The sequence below is a fragment of the Anticarsia gemmatalis genome, chromosome 29, assembly GCF_050436995.1.
Source record: "Anticarsia gemmatalis isolate Benzon Research Colony breed Stoneville strain chromosome 29, ilAntGemm2 primary, whole genome shotgun sequence".
In the NCBI taxonomy this organism is placed as follows: Eukaryota; Metazoa; Arthropoda; class Insecta; order Lepidoptera; family Erebidae; genus Anticarsia; species Anticarsia gemmatalis.
This window is the reverse complement of record NC_134773.1, coordinates 650178-670623: the sequence shown is the minus strand read 5'-3', so window position 1 is coordinate 670623 and position 20446 is coordinate 650178. Positions and strand designations below refer to the sequence as shown.

The window sequence follows — 20446 nt, the reverse complement described above, 5'->3', positions numbered from 1 at the left end:
TGGTATCAATAGTTGGTATTTCAATATTATTTACAATATAACATAATATAGCCTGAGCATTTTAGATGAACCTTTTACAAGTTTAAATGTTTTTATTTTACGAAATAATTGTTTGTGCGATCCACAAATAATTGTTTATTGCGTTTTTTTTATATGAGTTCAAACGCTATTGAATATAATATAAACTACCGCTAAATGTACTCAAACCGGGCACAGGAGATGTAGTTAACAAACCGCTATTTTGTGATGATTTATCTAAATTATAAATAAAAATTCTTTCGTTTTTTCTTTTCGTCATTTCATTCGTTTATTTTCAAAATACTGTCAGCTGTATTAGTCTGCGGGTCACTGATGTTATACATTCTATATGTTGTATACCTCCACCAGCTATGAAACTTTGTATAAGACTCTCTACTAAGTTGTTGAATTATCTTCTACCAATATTATTGAAATTTTGAGGATAGATGAATTTATTTTTCTTGTTACTCATTCATGAAAAAGCTATTGAATGGATTTAAATGAAATTCGATATACTGATAAGTTTATAATCTAGATTAACACAAGAGTTACCTTTTTCAGAGGAAATATTTTCACGCGATTGAAGCCGTAGACTAATCTAGTATTACATAGAAGGCTGCAAAATTCTCTGCAAAAAGTACTTTAAAATTAATTTAAAGGAAGAATGAAACAATCAATAAATTACAAAATGCTATCTGTTTATTAAAAATTACACATTTTAAACATTGCATATAGCCATTATATTTATTAAAAAATAATAATAATAATAGCATTATTATATAATAATATACACAAAATTAAAATTTAAATTATAATATTTAGGCTGCACATATCACGACTTAGAACTAAAATAATATTTACCGACTTCGAATAGAAGTAAGTTATTCATTCTGCTCCCATAGTTGAAAAGACTTATCTAACATTTTTATCGAAATTGAGTTATATGACTGACTAACCCCTGGTTTCTGAGGTACATTTAGCGGTAGTTTATCTATTCAATTGCGTTTAAACTCATATAAAAAAACGCTATTGAATAGATAAACTACCGCTAAATGTACCTAAGAAACCGGGGGTCAGTGGAGCAGATTACGTCGAGAGGTCGTGGGTTCGATTCCCACACGGAACAATTATTTGAGCGATCCACAAAAATTGTTTCGGGTCTGGTTGTACTTTGTGTCCGTTGTTTGTATGTTTGTAAAAGTCCCCGCGACACAAGAGCAATTCTTAGTGCGGGAGTTACAAAAAAAGGCGCATCGGCAAATATTTTTGTTTGAAGATTAAAATATATTTTCTCCGTTTCTGTCTAGTTAGACACGTATTTTCAACTATCAGGGGAAGGAATTAGTTAACTGCAGTAAATTTACTTTGTCATAGTAACTTAGCTATCACGCTAATTATAATGTGTATGAACTATAATTAGCGTGATATTATGTATTTAAAATAACATAATAAAGATACCACAGTATAACTGTATCAAAATAAGTCACTATTATAAAATTATTAGGTCAAAGAAAAAGTCTTTTCGCATTATAGTATGTATGAACTTGTAATAAAATCTCTTTGGCTTCAAGAATCACAAATGAGTACACGGTTCATTAGGTTTCTCTCAGTGAGTTCGTGAGGTACCCAAATATCGAGCTTTTTTGTGTAGAGAAAAGATTTTATTACAAGTTCATACATACTATAATGCAAAAAGACTTTTTCTTTGACCTAATATTATAGCGGCAACGGGAATACATAATTTGTGTAAATATCAACTGTCTAACTATCACGGTTCATGAGATACAGCCTGCTGACAGACAGACAGCGAAGTCTTAGTAATATAGTCCCGTTTTTACCCTAAAAAGTAACAACTCACACTTGACCAGCGTGGTGGACTGCGAACTAAACTCATCTTATTTCAGGAAGTGACCCTTGCCCAGCAGTGGGATGTTTATTTTTATATAAAGCTTATAACTGTCCCACTGCTGGGCAAGGGTCTCCTCCCGTAATGAGGGGTTAGGCCTTGAGTCCACCACGCTGGCCAAGTGCGGGTTGGGGACTTTGCATACCTTCAATATTATTTTTATATAGTGACATATTTTAATAAAATTTTAAAAAGAACTACATAAATTTAAATAAAAAATAAATGCTTATAATTTTTTGTGAGTATTTTAAATTTACAATGTCAAAGGACTTTTTATAAAATCAATAAAAATATGTGGCAGTCGTTTACTCAAAATATTTTAGAGTACGCTCAATTTTAATACACCATTCTTGCAAGATTGGTCAAATCATTATTCAAAATAAGTTACTGTTCATTCCCAGGTTCGATCCCCGAGTCGGACAAACTGTTTTGAAGTAGTAGTTTTTGTTAAAATATTCGTAATAGTAGCCCGGAGTTTGGTTCCCCATAGGTCACCTTAGAAACCATTTTTTAGAAAATTAGGGTCAATTTTCTAAAGTATAATTTTTCTTACAATTGATATAAAAAAATGACTTTATTTGACTTTAAAAAGCTGCCTATAAAACATTTCAAACTATCGCGACTTGTACACATAATAACAAAATTGAAAAAAAACGGGTCTTAAAACAATGTAACTTTCGGCCAAAACGTCCAGTTACAAAACGCGTCAGTTAACTTTGTATGTCTGCATAAAAACAATGTAACGTCGGCCAAAACGTAACAAAACACCACTTAACTTTGTATGTCTGAATATAGCAACAAATCTGAGAAGACGAAATATAAATACAGTAGTCGTATACGCGGAGTGCGTGTGACGGAGACGTAACAACGACGTGCTTCCGTTCCCTCACACGCACTCCGCGTATACGTCTACTGTATCTATATTTCAACTTATGTATGGCTTGTTGCTATATTCACACACACAAAGTTAGTTGACGCATATCGAAAGGGCGTTCCCACTATGTCGTAACGATTAATAATTTAGGTCGCCACGCCGATACCACTGCAACGGTCGTGGGTTCGATTCCCACACGGTGCAATTATTTGTGCGATCCACAAATAATTGCTTCGGGTCTGGTTGTACTTCGTGTCCGTTGTTTGTATGTTTGTAAAAGTCCCCGCGACACAAGAGCAATTCTTAGTGCGGGAGTTGTCTTAAAAAAACAAAATTATCGTTGGACGACTGTCGTCTCTAGCTGTTCCCATTATAACGATTGTTTGTCGTCAACAATTTAATCGTGTAGTGACTGTCGCATCTAGCCGTCCCCACTGTCACGATAATCTGTCGTCACTGCAAAAAATGTAGACGACAGTAAGTCGTGTCGTTGTATATGTGAACACCTTCATTTAAACATATAAGCCACGACACTTAAAACTACACGATTATCTGTCGTCAGGACATAGTAGGAACGCGCCCTAACTCGACGTTACAGTCGACTTAAATTGTTCAAGTTGCTTGAAACCCGTTTTTTTCAGCTGCAATTTCCATTCCATCAGCATTTTAATACTAAAAATCATAACTTTTAAATATGGCTTTTTTATGATATGTTTTAAATTAATTTTATATTTTAAATAATATTTACCTATTTAGGTAATCAATACATGTTTAAATAAGAGTTGCCAACAATAAAAATTAACGCGCTAAATAATTTACTATGGCAACACCGTCGTTGAAAAGCGATAACATGGATAATCGCCAAATTAAATACGATTAACTTTTTTAAGAATTTTAACTATTTTTGCCATGATTTTAAAATAAGCTATTATTTTAACAACTTAGTAGAGAGTGTTATATGCGCAGTTCGCGGCTGGAGGTATACAACATACAGAATGTATAACATCAGTGACTCGGCTTATACAGCTGACGGTCACCTGTTTGATGACAGATACTTTATATTGGAAATACACAGTTGCGCTCACCGCTCGGTAAACGATCTGTGGGTTAAGCAAACCTAGGCGCGGTCATTCCGTAGATGGGTGACCGCATGGTATTTGAACAGGGCGTTTCCGTGCTTCGGAGGGCACGTAAAAAGTCGGTCCCGGTTGTTGTCAATTAAGATAACAGTCGTTAAGCCACGTCAAAGGCCTTCGGGCGGTTTGAACAACTTTGACACTAGGTTGACCACTAACCATACCATACAGAATTCTTACTTATTTATTTCCTTGAATGCCTATTGAAATACATACATAACGTATTTTTCCCAATAAATAAGAGGTAATAACAAAAATAGTTGAAATTCCAAAAAAATATCGAATTTCGTATTTTTCTTTCTACAAATTTTTAATCAAAAATGTTACGATTACATGCCAATGTATATATTATATATTTACGTACATATAAACCCTCATTTTATATTTATATATATCTAATTATATATTTGAAACTACGTATACAGATTGCTTTTCACATATTACTACTAGTAAATGATATTTTAAATAAAAAAATAATTTTGAAAATGTGTAATGAAATACTTTTTCCGGACCTAACAACTTAGTAGAGGTACCGTTATAACAAGTTATATTTTTTCATATGAAACCAACACAATTGATAAAAGTTTGCAAAACTAAAATAAACCTTTATCAATTGTGTTGGTCTCATATGAAAAAATAATCGTAATTGTTCATATTCCCACTGTCAATGTTACCCAAATGATTCAAAGTTACCCAATTTGACCTTGTAAATAATGCTTACTTGTTATAACGGTGAAGGAAAACATCGTGATGAATGACATGTCTGACAGTTGTTTAACACCGCTCTTGAAGGAATGGAGTCTTCACTTGGCCAGCGTGGTGGACTCAAGGCCTAACCGAGTGGGACAGAAATAAGTAATATTTTTTAGATTTTTAGCTTAAAATTTTAAATATTAGTCCTTGTGTACCGGACAGGGATTTCATTACACATAATATAAATAAATGTTTTATATATTGAAATATTTCTTTCATAGTTAAATGGTCCGTGTTAGAAATATGTATACCAATGAGTTATAAATATATAGAAAAATCACGTTTTTTGTAGAGGAACCCCCTTAAATATTTATTTTTTCTGTTTTTAGTATTTGTTGTTATAGCGGCAACAGAAATACATAATCTGTGTAAATGTCAACTGTCTAACTATCACGGTTCATGAGATACAGCCTGCTGACAGACAGACAGCGAAGTCTTAGTAATATAGCCACATTTTGACCCTTTGGTATACATATTTCTACAAACCAATGAAAAATAGTATTTCAATATTAAATAACAAAATGATCAGGCAGTGATAAAAAGCAATGCTTTTATAAGAATATAAATATATGACAATATTATATTATAGTTGAAATTATATATTTATTTATAATAGCTGCTAAATCAAAGGACTTACGATCGAGAGGTCATGAATTCGATTCTCAATGCACATTTTTGTAACTAGTCAAAAATTTATAGGCCTATGAGCAGTGATAGCCGAGTGGTATAAGTTGGTACCTCCCACGCAAGTGGTCGCAGTTCGACCTCAACACACCAATGACTTGTCCAAGCGATGTGTGTATTAGAAATAATGATCACTTGTTTCAACGGTGAAGGAAAACATCGTGATGCAACCTTGCATGCCTGAGAGTTGTTTAGAACAGTTCTTGAAGGTATGCAAAGTCCCTGCACTTGGTCAGCGTGGTGGACTCAAGGCCTAACCCCTCATTACGGGAGGAGACACTTGCCCAGCAGTGGGACAGTAATGGGTTAAATTTAGTCGTTTGAATTCTTAAATCTTTGAGTATCGTAGACTTGCGTAGCCTTTACACGAGCAACTAGTTATAAAATAAATATATATTTTCACTATAATAGAATATTATTAAAAATAAAGCCAGTATATTATAAATAAAAATGATTTTATTGCAAAATTTGTAATAGCGCAGTGGTTAAAGTGATCGGCATATAATTTACTGTTCATAATTCGATTCCCATAAAGATTTATTAGTTAAAAAATAAATAATCACGCCTTTTTCCCATAGAGATAGGCAGAGAGCAAAGAACGTCACTTGGTACGATCCTTACAAACTTCCCTTGCTTCATTCACATACATACATGTTGTCAAAGATTCAGACTATAATAACTTTAAATTTCAACAGTATAGAGAATCGAATCTGTGCAATAACAGTCACCTGACGACCATTTTAACTACTGCACCTAAAATACCCCACTATTGGGCTTACGTCCCACAAAAAGTGGGCAATTTTTGCAATAAAATCATTTTTTCGTAAAATAAAGTCGTCAAAAAATTATAATTTCTCTAATACAACCATAATAAGCGCGTTGGGCTATCGTTTAGCCAAATTCTCATACACAACGGACCAGCATTTTACATACACTGGTGTTATAATACACGAAGTTATCCTAGCATTCCGTCTATATCCTTAAACAATTACAATACAATTGGGTACAGCAAAATTTTGTCGGTACGAAGAATTAAAACTTTTCATAATCACTGCCTCCGTGGCGCAGTGGTTTAGGTCGCCACGCCGCAACCATTGCGTCGGGGGTTCGGTTCCCACACGAAACAATTACTTGTGTGATCCACAAATAGTTGTTTCGTGTCTGGTTGTACTTTGTGTCCGTTGTTTGTATGTTTGTAAAAGTCCCCGCGACACAAGAGCAATTCTTATCGCGGGAGTTGGTCAGATAGACAGTCGCTGCATGTAAAATACTGGTATTCAGCTGCATCCGGTGAGACTGGAAGCCGACTCCAACATAGTTGGAAGAAAGGCTAGACTGATAGGCTAGTTTAACCAACTGTGTTGTAGTTAGTTGACAGTGTGTTGTGTACAATACACAGATACACTCTGTATTACATCACTCTCATAGTGCATGTGACGAACACCACCAGTGAGAGGTCAGGACTGATAGGTTTAGAGTATTAATCTTCATGACCGACAAAATTTAGCTATTTAAACAAGAACATTTATATACGAACATCCATATTTAAAAGTATTTAAGCCCAATCTTGAATAAAAATTAGCAATATGTAATTATAAATGCCAAAATAATTATGTCAAAACGTTTGTTAAAGTATCACGCAAAAACGACTGAAGGGATTTCGCTGAATTTCAGCTTGGAGACAGTTAAAGACCCGAGGATAAGTATAGGTCGGTAAACGATCTGTGGGTTAAGCAAACCTTGGCGCGGTCATTCCATAGATGGGTGACCGCTTAGTGGTAATTGAACTGAGCGTCTCCGTGCTTTGGAGGGCACGTAAAAAGTCGGTCCCGGTTGTTGTCAATTAAGATAACAGTCGTTAAGCTATGTCAAAGGCCTTTCGGGCTTGAACAACTTTGACACTAGGTTGACCACTAACCATACGACAAACATACAATTTATAAAGAGGCGAAACCGCATGTATATGCTAGTATGACATAGAAAGATTTTTTTGTGCAATAATGTCCAATTTAGGGCAAAAAATTTCTTGATTCTTACACATAGATGTTCGTATATACAAATTATATTATTATATATGTACACTTATTATATAAAATAATATACATACTAAATTTCTATGGCTTCTTCTATATGATTAATATAAAGATAATAAATATATATGTACTGCAATTTATATAATATACTAGCGATGGCCCGATTTCGTCCGGGTATAGTACAATTTTATCCCATTGATTTCATTCCCGTGGGATTTTCGATCCCATCGATCCCATACAAACCTTGTCCCGACAGTAACAAACATAAAAAAATATTAGGTCGGGGAAAAAGTCTTTTCGCATTATAGTATGTATGAACTTGTAATAAAATCTCTCTGGCTTCAAGAATCACAAATGAGTACACGGTTCATTAGGTTTCTTTCAGTGAGCTCGTGAGGTACCCAAATATCGAGCTTTTTTGTGTAGAGCAAAGATTTTATTACAAGTTCATACATACTATAATGCGAAAAGACTTTTTCCACGACCTAATATATCTAATTTAGTTAAGTTGTTGAAAAGTTATGCATATACATACATTTTAATGATTCATTTTTATTTTTATAAGATAGATAGATTTTTATATAATCACCTTACCCCTCCCTCATTACGGGAGGAGACCCTTGCCCAGCAGTGGGACAGTAATGGGTTAAAATGTATGATTTTAACTGGGGTATAGAAACGGCTACTTTTGGTACAACAATTAGATAAGTTTGTTTTAAGCAAATATTTGCGTGATTGGTATAATCTATGAAACAGCTATTCCGATTTGAATGAAACTTGTAATGAAAGATAAGTTTAACTTTAGCATATAAAGAGGATATTTTCAATATTTAAGACTGAATTAATTAAATTAACAAAATCATGTTACGAAACACAGAAATAACTGAATCAATATTAATGGGACTTTTACAATTACATAGATGATCTTTCACATACAAATAATATAGTATTTCAAATCATAAATCTTAGAATATCTAATGGCACTTGTATAAATCATATTAAATCATATTTGCTTCATACATACATGTTTTCATAAAAAAAAGATTGCGACTAATCGCACATTAATGCAATTCAATTAATTATGATCAATATTAAATTATAATTAGTCTCATATATGTGCGAAAAATCAAATTGGATCGTAAAGAAATCGTACAAAATAACGACAAATCGCATTTGTATGTAACCAATCGTAGTATTTTGCGACTAAACTCAATAAATTACGACAAATCACACACAATTGCTACTAATCGCAACGACAAATTACCACCAATCGCAGTTCGTTACGACTGCACATAAACGCGACTAATCGAAACAGATCTCACACAAATTACGACTAATCGCAAAACATTGCGACTAATCGCAATACGTCAAGACTAATCGCAGTACATTACGATTAATCTCAATACATCGCGACTAATCGCAATACATCACGACTAATCGCAAAACATTGCGACTAATCGCATTTTTTTCCTCGCAACGGTGTTGCTATATAAACATATAGTTATATATATAAAATTGCAGTACATACATACATATAGTAAGACTATATCGACGCAATATTTGGCAGTTAGAGGTCGTCCCCAGACGCTTGGTCCTGAAAATATAAAAAATATGTTGAAATTTACGCCTTTTTTACACGAAATTGTAGTTAGAGGTGTATGTAATATTAGGTCGGGGAAAAAAGTCTTTTCGCATTATAGTATGTATGAACTTGTAATAAAATCTTTTCTCAACACAAAAAAGCTCGATATTTGGTTACCTCACGAGCTCACTGAAAGAAACCTAATGAACCGTGTACTTATTAGTGATTCTTGAAGCCAAAGAGATTTTATCACAAGTTCATACATACTATAATGCGAAAAGACTCTTTCCCCGACCTGATACTAACGTTTCGTGATTAATAATATTAGTCTAATGTAAAAAATACCAATGAGTGTTCCAAGTGATGTGTGTATTATAAATAATGCTCACTTGTTATAACGGTGAAGGAAAACATCGTGATGAATGACATGTCTGACAGTTGTTTAACACAGCTCTTGAAGGAATGCAAAGTCTTTACTTGGTCAGCGTGGTGGACTCAAGACCTAACTCCTTTTACTTTCTGTCCCTCAGTAAATGCTTAGATCTTTAAAACTACGTAACGAATTTTGATAAGGTTTATTTAAAAGATAGAGTGATTCCAGAGGACTGTTTATGTGCAAAAAAAAATTTAAAACTACTTATTCAAACCAAGCAAAGCCGGGACGGCTAGTCTATCCATATATATAAAACTCTTCCGTTACTGACTGACTGATGGACAACGCACAGTTGAAACTACTGAGCGTACAAACTTGACATTTACTATGAACATTCCTTAGTAAGTGTAGAGGAGCACTAAGAGAAGATTTTCGGGAATTCTCGCCCGAAGGGAGAAAATATGTTTCTTTTTTATATAACAAAACGTAGTACTAGTAGATTATAATATGGTACCCACCTATAGGAACAACACGGGCCTAACGTTCCTCTCCGAGCCGCTGGAGTGCGAGTGACTGCGGCGCGTGTTGGCCTGCAAGTTGGCGCTGTTGGGCGGCAGGTTGGGCGCGCCGGCCGCGTCGGGCGCCAGGTCGGGGGCGGAGCCCGAGCTCGTGGACTTCAGGTCGGGGGGCGCCTCCTTCGCCGTCAGCCGCTCCGAGCCGCCGCTGGAACCGCCGCTACCCGATATCACGCTCTCCTCGCGATTGTAACTGAAAATATTAAACAATAGTATAAATAATTAGGTAGTTGACTGGGTTAACAAAAAATTATTAAACTCGTACTCGTAAATGGTTCATCTAAAATGCTCAGACCATGTGGTTTTTTTCGTAAACAATGTTGAAATTGTAATTATTGCAGACTAAAATATTTTATTAGAAACTCATTTGATACCAACGAAAATATAACACAGTGACGTCACTACGTCGTATTTCTATATTAAAATGTGTTTATGACATTTCATAAAGAATAGCTGATTTAACTGGTAGGCAACTACCCAATTATGTCTCCTTTAGGGAATACAAATACTTGAGAGGTAACTATTTATTATAATGGTATGGTAATATTTCCTGGTACCAGATTAAACAATATATTACTACATATTAACTACTAATTATATAATACGACTAAATGAGTGCGAGGAGACGATTGCCGTGTCGGACCATAGCAGGCGTGCGCCTAACTTCACAATATTGTATCGTCAGCAATATCCCTACATCCCCTAGTCGTTATAAGCTTTTGTAGCCGATTTCATAGAAACCAGTCAACTGTGTTGTAGTTAGTTTACAGTGTGTTGTGTACAACACACAGATACAGTCTGTATTACATCACTCTCATAGTGCGTGTGACGAACACCACCAGTGAGAGGTCAGGCGCGGGACCGAAAGCTTCACATGCTCTCCGATGCACGGAGGTCTACACCTTCAACTTCCTAGCTTTGGGCAATTTATTTATTTGATGTTATTTATTTATAGTATATTATATGTTAAAACTTACCCATATATAGTGTGTTCACTGTTAAGACATGAGGAGTACTTGAACGGTATCGGCTGGTAGCCGTACGAGCCCGCGTAGGGCATGTACCCGGGACCCATCACACTGAAACACATAACAAATATATATTAGATACATACATATCTACATACATACATAAATACATATTAGGTCGGGGAAAAAGTCTTTTCGCATTATAGTATGTATGAACTTGTAATAAAATCTCTTTGACTTCAAGAATCACAAATGAATACACGGTTCATTAGGTTTCTCTCAGCGAGCTCGTGAGGTACCTAAATATCGAGCTATTTTGTGTAGAGAAAAGATTTTATTACAAGTTCATACATACTATAATGCGAAAAGACTTTCCCCGACATAATATAATCACGCCTTTTTCTTATGGTAGTAAGAGACCAGAGAACGTCACTTGCTCCGACATTACATACTAATTTTGTCATTAGAAAAAAATCTAGTTTATGTGTGGTTCATAAATAATTGTTTCCAATCTGGTTGTACTTTGTGTCCGTTGTTTGTATGTTTGTAAAAGTCCCCGCGACACAAGAGAGACTGGCATGGTGACCTTAACCCTTTGACCGCCACGGTCGGCTATACTCGACAAATCAGACTTCTTCTAATCGTATGGTTAGTGGTCAACCTAGTGTCAAAGTTGTTCAAGCGGCCAACACCTTTGACGTGGCTTAACGACTGTTATCTTAATTGACAACAACCGGGACCGACTTTTTACGTGCCCTCCGAAGCACCGAAGACGCCCAATTCAAATACCACTATGCGGTACCCGTCTATAGAATGACCGCGCCAACAGTTGCTTAACCCACAGATCGTTTACCGACCGGAGAGCGCAACTAGCTATGGGCGCCTCAAACAAATCAGAAAGTGCTTACGACACTTTCGTCAAGAAATGTAGACAAAAATATATAGCAGGAGTCTGTCAATATTTCTTGATATTTTCAAGGCATACTTACTTTGGGTTAGGCAGTGGTGCTAAAGTATCACTCAACAAACTGTCGCTATCGTTTCCACGCAGTCTCAACGCGGCGAGCTCAGCACACAGCTCTCCCGCCACATAGTAGCATTGCTCCGAAAATGTGATCTTGTTCACCGTGTGACGGATGAAGCCGGCCTGAAAAAGAAAAACATATATTTATTGATTTATCTATTTTTATATATCTTTACTTCTATATATATGTATATATTACTATATTCGTATAGTTAGAGATCTCTCAGGATAAGCCACGCTTGCCGAGGTCGACCAGAGGATGGGTGACCGTATTAAATATACCCAGATTAGCCGTATGGTCTCCGTTACGTTTATGGATCGCGCAAATATTTCTTTCGTGTGGAAATCGAACCCACGACCCGTAACTGGTAGTGGCGTGACGACCACCTTAACCACTGGGCCGCGGGGGTCGATCTCTGATGTTAAGCTACGCTTGCCGAGGTTTGTCAGTGGATGGGTGACCATCTTATACATATCAAGTTTCTCCGTATTTGGCAGAACACGTTAAATTGTGGGTCCCGGCTGTCATTATCAAAGATCTTTGACAGTCGTTAACAGTAGTCAGAAGCTTGAAAGTCTGACAACCAGTCTTACTTAGTATCGTGTTATAACCCATGTAACTGTGTTGTGGAGGTCAGATAGGCAGTCGCTGCATGTAAAATACTGGTATTCAGCTGCATCCGGTGAGACTGGAAGCCGACCTACTATCAGTAAATCGAGAGGTCGTGGGTTCGATTTACACACGAAAGTGTGAAAGATTTTAAAAGAAAATAAAGGCTAGGCTGATGGGTGAGTAATATGAGTATATATGTATGTAGGTACCTTGAGCATATGCGAGGCGTATTTCCTAGCGTCCCTTCTGTCCGCGATGCCAGCAACATGCTGCAGGATCCAGTCCACCACGTCAGCTCCGATGAACGCGTTCGGTATCGTGATCTTGAGCCACATGCGGTCACGGATCTCCAGACCTGAGGAGAATGGAATAATCATTCATTATTGCAATTATTCATTGAAAATTTTGACTGCCTTCTTGGCGCAGTGGTTTAGGACACCACGCCGCTACCATTGCGTCGGGAGGTCGTGGGTTCGATTCCCACACGGAACAATTATTTGTCATCCACAAATAATTGATTCGGGTCTGGTTGTTCTTTGTGTCCGTTGTGTGTATGTTTGTGAAAGTCCCCGCGACACAAGACGAATTCTGACGGAGACGCACTTGTAGCGGCGCGGCCACCTTAACCACTACGCCACGGATTCAATAGGAATACTTAGATATATACTCTGCTCCTATTGGTCGTAGCGTGATGATATATAGCCTATAGCCTTTCTCGATAAATGGGCTATCTAACACTGAAATATTTTTTCTAATCGGACCTGTGAATTAGTACAATTAGTACAATAGTACATATATTGCTATAGTATAGATATTTTCTTACCAGACTCAGGCCTTAGCATAGCTCGAACCACGATGGCCATGTCCATATTGACTGATAGCTGTGGCTCGCCGGCAGCCAGCGTGCTGGCGTCAGAGGCCCCACGCTCCGATACTGACGACACTGGGAGGGCGGACAGAGAGGGGGGAGGCGGAGGGTAGGCCTCCCGCAGCGCTTGTGTGTGGGCTACCCATGCTCCTGGAAGAGAGGAAAAGAGTTATATAGATGTAAAATAAATATCATTGGACAACTCACACACGGTCATTTGATTACAAACTAAGTAACCAAATAACGGTTGTTTATATATCTTTAAAATATATAGTTATATAGATACATTACAAACAGGCTCAGAACAGATACTCGTGCTCATCACACAAATATTAGTCCCGGGTGTGATTGGAACCACACGCGGCGCTACGGTTATTGCGGCGAGGTGATCACGTTAACCACTGCGACAAACGTGCAGTTAAATAAAACAAATAAATAAATTTAACAAATGTTCCACTGCTGGGCTAGGGTCTCCTCCCGTAATGAGAGAGGGGTTAGGCCTTGAGTCCACCACGCTGACCAAGTGCGGCTCAGAGACTTAGTATACCTTCAAGAACTGTTCTAAACAACTCTCAGGCATGCAAGGTTGCATCACGATGTTTTCCTTCACCATTGGAACAAGTGATCATTATTTCTAATACACACATTTCATTTCAATTTCATTTCAATTCATTTATTAAGCAAAAAACAAACTTACAGTGGAATCACCAAATCGTTTGCATGCATAAGTTTATATAAATTACTTATTCTAATAAAGTTTGTCACAAGATTAAATATTGAAATAAGATAGTGAACATAACAATAAAATTTAGCTACATTTCATAGTTTAGAATTACACACTATTAATACACTTGTTTAGTAAAATTATTATAATTATTAAAATAAAATTCTTTATAATTAACATAAGTCAGTCTATGTCATTTCGTTTGAGGCGCTCTATATTTGCACCTAACCTTTCTGATACGATCAAACTATCCAAATTTGAAATTGTTTTTGATAGCAATACCTTATATAGATTTTTAAAAGAATATTATGTAAATTGCCTCCCTGTAAGGCTCCATATTTTATTATAATCTATTGTTAAATTTAATTAATATTCATATTGATATATTTCAACTGTAGGTTTGTCGCAATAGTTAAAGTGGTCACCTCGCCGCAATAACCGTAGCGCCGCGTGTGATGGGTTCGAATACTTCTCTAGTAAGGGGGGTCCCGATACGATAAACGTGTCATTTTCGTTTTTTTTATTATTATGATGGAACTAGCTTGTTGCCCGAGACTTAGTCCGCGTGGTTTGTGACATACATATAACAGAATTATCCTACAAATTTTCATTTTATATTTTAGTCCCTTGAGGTTAAAATTGATCAAAATCCTTTCTTAGCGGATGTCTAAGTCATAACGTAGAGCGGTTTTGGCTGTGCGTTGATAAATCACTATCTCCCGGTTTTTAAGTATATTTAGCGGTAGTTTATCTATGCAATACCGTTTTTTTGTGATTTTAAACGCTATTGAATAGATAAACTACCGCTATATGTACCTCAGAAACCGAGGGTAAGTCAGTTAGTCACCTTTGAGTTATATATTAGGTCGGGGAAAAAGTCTTTTCGCATTACAGTTACATTACAAGTTCATACATACTATAATGCGAAAAGACTTTCCCCGACCTAATATATTTAGATGGGTTGTTTAATGTTGTAATATGTCCTACTCACCAGGATCGATAGGTCTGACCGGCTCCGTCCTTGGTATAGTGAAGTACCCCTTAGGGTTGGGGTCCCAGCACTTGGCCACCACCAGCTTGATGGGGCCAGGTTTCTGGACCACCTCCCGTAGCACGCGGACCGCTTCGTCGTTGGTCATGTCTTCAAAGTTCACGTCGTTCACCTGGAAGATGATGAAATGGATTTTAAACATATTAAACTACATTTAGATTTGACTGCACGTTTGGCGCAGTGGTTCAAGTAGCCACTGCAAGGCAATAACCATAGCGTATGGTGGCTTATCACACCCGGGACTAATATTTGTGTGATGAGCACGAGTATCTGTTCTTGTTAATGTGTGCCTGCTTGTTAATGTATCTATATAAATATCTATACTAATATTATAAAGCTGAAGAGTTTGTTTGTTTGTTTGAACGCGCTAATCTCGGGAACTACTGGTCCGATTTAAAAAAAATATTTCAGTGTTAGATAGCCCATTTATCGAGAAAGGTTATAGGCTATATATCATCACGCTACGACCAATAGGAGCAGAGTACCAGTGAAAAATGTTACAAAAACGGGGAAAATTATGATTCTCTTATGTGACGCAAGCAAAGTTGCGCGGGTCAGCTAGTGTATCTATATAAGTATGCTAAATAAACAAAATAGCATGCAGGAGAAGCCGCATGCATAAGATAGCCAATAAAACAGTATTTGAACCATTAACAAAACTGTCTCTACTTTCAAGCCAGTTTATATGAACAGTGTTTAAATAAGTTACATCACACCAGTCAGAAATGTAATTGATTGATGGATAACACAATTTCTTTATAAATGGGTAGATATCAGTCACATGCTGATGTCAGATATGAAAAAAATTTATTGTACTAGCTTTTACCCGCGACTTCGTCCGCCATCTGAATTTTCCCATGGAAATGCGTAATTTTCCCGGGATAAAAAGTAGCCTATGTCCTTTCTCGGGTATAATATCACAATACCAAATTTCATACAAATTGGTTCAGTAGTTTAGGCGTGATTGAGTAACTGACAGACAGACAGACCGAGTTACTTTCGCTTTAATAATATTAGTATGGAAGTATGGATAGTGGCCGCCCGCGAGAGCCGCCGCGCGTACTCTTTTTCACAACATTTTGTGTTGCTGCTCCACTCCTGTTCGTTATAGCGTGATATAATATCTAGCCTATAGCCTTCTTCCATAAATGTACTATTGAATACAAATATTTTATTTCAATTCAAACCAGTAGTTTCTGTTGCATGTTCAAACAGACACTCTTTCTTTATCAATAAGGATTATAGATAATATAATAATATTATCATAATAACACATAATTATGTACACGGATAAATAATAATACCTTCACCTGCAGGTTCATTAATAATTTCATTAATAAATTGTAATGACCACTAACTGAGATGTATGTATGTGAACGAGGCAAGGGAACTTTGTAAAGGATCATACCTAGTTATAGTCTCCGGGCACTGACTACTGCTGGAGGAAAATGGTGTAATATTTTGTTTGTATGTAATGTATATGTATGGAAATAAACCTAATATAGGTATATAAAGAACGATCTATCCAGTTTAGTTCAGTTGTTCAAAAGTTACGTGCACACATACATTTTGGTGATTCATTTTTATTTACATAGATTATAATCATAATATCACACCTGTTATACCTGAAGGTGTTGACAGAGGTATATGAAATACAACCACATTTTGTCATTAATAATGTTTATCCCATATAACAACTTTTCAATAAGTTATTTCTGTAATTTTTATACTTGAGAAAAACTAGGCTAAATAACTCAAAACCTAGGTATTTGTATTATCTTTAAGCTATATCACATTCCTCCCCTAACACCTCCCTTATTCAGGAAGTATAGCCCTTGCCCAGCAGTGGGACAGTAAGGGGTTAATGTATTTTTATTGTAAAATTACTTTGTGTTACCATTAGGACTAGGAAGCTACCTAATTTGTCTTAGCAAATATTTGTAGCAACAGAACTTAACACATTATACAAATACAGAAATATAAAGTTACTTGACTGTTTTAAACCTAAATTCAGGCCACTTATGTACCAAAAACCTCTTCAGAAGCAAGTAAAAACACTTTATATCTTATTCTTAAACTTACTTGCAATATCATGTCTCCAGGCTCTATCCTTCCGTCCAGGGCGACGGCACCGCCCTTCATGATACTGCCTACATAGATACCTCCATCACCACCCTTATTTGACTGGCCTACTATGGAAATACCCAGGAAATTCACTGTATCCATGTTTAGAGTCACCGTTATTATGTGCATAGACATTGTAGAGTCTGTTATAGATGAGTAGGATGATGTTCTAGACATTACTTGAGGTCTTTTGCGTCTTCTCTGTGGTCTTTTGCGAGAGCTCACTTGAAGATGGGATACACTGCTACATTCTGTCAAAGCGCGGTCTACAGACGCGTTTGTGTGTCTGCCAGTCGTCGTGGTGATTTCTGACTGACTGTCGAACAGGCTTGTGGAGTCCAAGTCGGAAGACAGCACCGAAGCTGTCTCGTACTCCAAACCGTGATTGCCGTATTTTGAATGGCCGTTTATTCGTAATCCACGGTATTTATACTTGTCGCAGGACGCTCTGTGACCAGGGCGCGAGCTGATAGTGCTGTCCGTGTCAGTACAAGTGTCCCTGGTGACCGGTGCCGGAGCACCGTGCGTTTGTTTCCCCTTGCCAGCATTGCTGTCTGTGCACTGTGATGCACCGTCCGATGGGTTCGAACCCTCCGCAGACACAAGCCACGACACCACACGACCGTTAAAACACGGCAAATGAGCGTTATCATCCACTATTTCTTCTTTAACAACACCAAAATCATCGTCCATAGATTTGAAGAAAAACTTATAGTTCGGCCTATTCAACTGGTTTTTAAAGTCCAACAACGTCACTTTCTCCGGTGATATGGGGATTTTCACTAAATACGGCGTTTCTTCATCGTCTATGTAATAAATAACTTTCGTTTCCTCCATTTTTAACGCATTTATTTGTTAAATAACAACACCCTTACGATCTATAAATATCGGTCGCCATCACAAAAATGGCGATAAACAAGTTTCCACTTTCGATCACCGAGGGGCGCCACTGTCGCTTTTGTTTTATCAATACGTTCGGATAAACGTACAAAGCGTCTTAGACCAGTCAGTTTCTCCAGAAACGGTTGACAATCTGCGGTATTTTTATACTCTGCCATATTGTGTCAAACGTTTTGTTATCTGTAGCGTTTGTTTATCGTTTTGAAATTCAAAATATTGCCGTTTGTTTACGATAAAATTGTTGAATTCTCTTTTCACTAACAAAATAATAACAAAAATGGTAATGGATACTAAAGATCAGTGGTTTGTCAATGTTGTTGACCAGTTGGACGAGTTTTGCAAACGCGTTGATGGTAATATTACACTTTTCTAACACTCGCCGTTACGAACAATCGTTTTCACATAATTTTCACATCAATTACTCCTGAATTTCAGAGAAAATCGACAAAGAACAACAACAACTAAAAGCTTCTAAAAAGAAAACCGAATTGGAAACGAAATTGGCGCAGGAAATGAAATTACACGTAAGTAAAATTGCCGATATATCTTTACAAAAAAATCCGTTTTCTATTCAATTTTTTAGCTTTCTACCAATTTAGTAACCATTACTAGTATATTAAGGGTGTTCTGTAAAGGCTGTAGAGCATAATTGAAGTTTCTAATAGCTACTTTCTCATCAATTATTCCCATTTTTCATCAAAGTAATCACTTCTCTTTACAGAATGAGTTGACAGACCGTCTAGCTGAGCTGTCTCGCCGAGGTAGCGAGCTGGACCGCGTGTGTGCGAGTTTCGAGAACGTCACTATAGCTGAGAGCGATAGAAACAGATTGGACAATGCTAAGTATGTGTATTTAAGACATTCTTAACCCTTTGACCGCCACGGTCGGCTATACTCGACAAATCAGAAAGTGTTTACCACGCTTTCGTCGGCAAATGTCGACAAAAATATTGCGTCGTGAGCATGTTCTGATTTGACGAGTATAGCCGACTGTGGCGGTTAAAGAAGGCTTAAGGCAAAGCTGCATCACTGCTCTGCATCAAAGCTTCATAAGTGTGATGATTGCCTAAGAATCTTGTAGTTGTGATGGCGTTTTTGCAATGCAGTGTTGGTGTTATAACAATGATAACAGTAGTCCAACAACTTGGTAGAGCTCAGCATGCTCAATTTATCTAGATTATTATTGATAGTTAATCAAAATAAAGTATCTGTATGAAACAGGTCACCGTCAGCTGTATAAGTCGAGTCACTGATGTTCCTCAAGGCGAACCTTGTATACAAGACTCTCTACAAAGTTGCTGGATGCCATAGTTGTACTTTGTGTCCATTTTTTTCTTCTTATCAAGCCTCTACAAGATGAAATGCTTATATATTTTGTCTGAATGTTTCAGGGAGACATACCAGTTAGCTAAAGAGTTGACTAACATAAGGCTGGACTTCAGTGCCCCTTCACATATTGCCAAAGGATGTATCCTTTTACAAAACATATTTTTCTTTGTACAAGTACATTTTAATGAATGTTTTTCGTACACCTACAAGTAAAGCTTATTTTGTATGTTATATTCCTTTACTGAGCTCATAGCCAGTTGTGCTCACCGGTCGGTAAACGAACTGTGGGTTAAGCAACCGCTGGCACGGTCATTCCATAGATGGGTGACCGCATAGTGGTATTTGAACTGAGCGTCTTCGCGTAATAAGTCGGTCCCGGTTGCTGTCAATCATAATAACAGTCGTTAAGCCATGTCAAAGGCCTTTCGAGCGGCTTGAACAACTTTGACACTTAGGTTGATCACTAACCATATGATAAATTCCTTAACTAATTAACATCAGATATCAAGAGCGAATCCCGCAAGCTACTGCAGCCGTTCGAGCTGGACATGTCGTCGGGGGCCGACAGCGGAGCCCTATGGTCCTTAGTACAGAGCACCGCCGCCCCGGGCTGGCCCTTCACTGATAAGGAGAATAGACCACATAATTGATAGATGTAGATTTTAATTAAATATATTATTGACGTATTTTGTGCTTTTTTATTGCCTTTGAGGTACTGGGTAGTGTATCCGGCTGTTGATCATTAGGTCTATAGTTTGATTACTGAGCCAAACGAAGTAGTATTGGTCTTTTCTAACTTATATTAAAATGTCAATAATAGCCCAGATCTTGGTAATCTGTATTTTTCAGGTGGCTGCTGTAAAAAATTATATAAATAAAAATAAATTACCTAAATGTACGCGCATAACTTT

At 37.0% G+C, this 20446-nt stretch overlaps 2 protein-coding genes across 2 annotated transcripts; one reads left to right on the top strand and one right to left on the bottom strand.

Annotated features, from left to right (window-relative positions):
- Nucleotides 1–695: 695 nt before the first annotated feature.
- LOC142985051 (segment polarity protein dishevelled homolog DVL-3-like) lies at nucleotides 696–18241 on the bottom strand. The gene is made up of 8 exons (XM_076132968.1): nucleotides 17265–18241; nucleotides 15123–15294; nucleotides 13363–13557; nucleotides 12749–12894; nucleotides 11892–12049; nucleotides 10912–11013; nucleotides 9878–10127; nucleotides 696–8998 (listed from the first exon to the last, which is right to left on the bottom strand). The coding sequence occupies exons 1-7, from the start codon at nucleotides 18141–18143 to the stop codon at nucleotides 9878–9880; spliced, it is 1902 nt and encodes a 633-aa protein (XP_075989083.1). The 5' UTR covers nucleotides 18144–18241; the 3' UTR covers nucleotides 696–8998.
- Nucleotides 18242–18370: 129 nt separating this feature from the next.
- LOC142985052 (uncharacterized) lies at nucleotides 18371–20222 on the top strand. The gene is made up of 5 exons (XM_076132969.1): nucleotides 18371–18559; nucleotides 18642–18730; nucleotides 18928–19049; nucleotides 19598–19674; nucleotides 20037–20222. The coding sequence occupies exons 1-5, from the start codon at nucleotides 18484–18486 to the stop codon at nucleotides 20183–20185; spliced, it is 513 nt and encodes a 170-aa protein (XP_075989084.1). The 5' UTR covers nucleotides 18371–18483; the 3' UTR covers nucleotides 20186–20222.
- The last annotated feature ends 224 nt before the right edge of the window (nucleotides 20223–20446 follow it).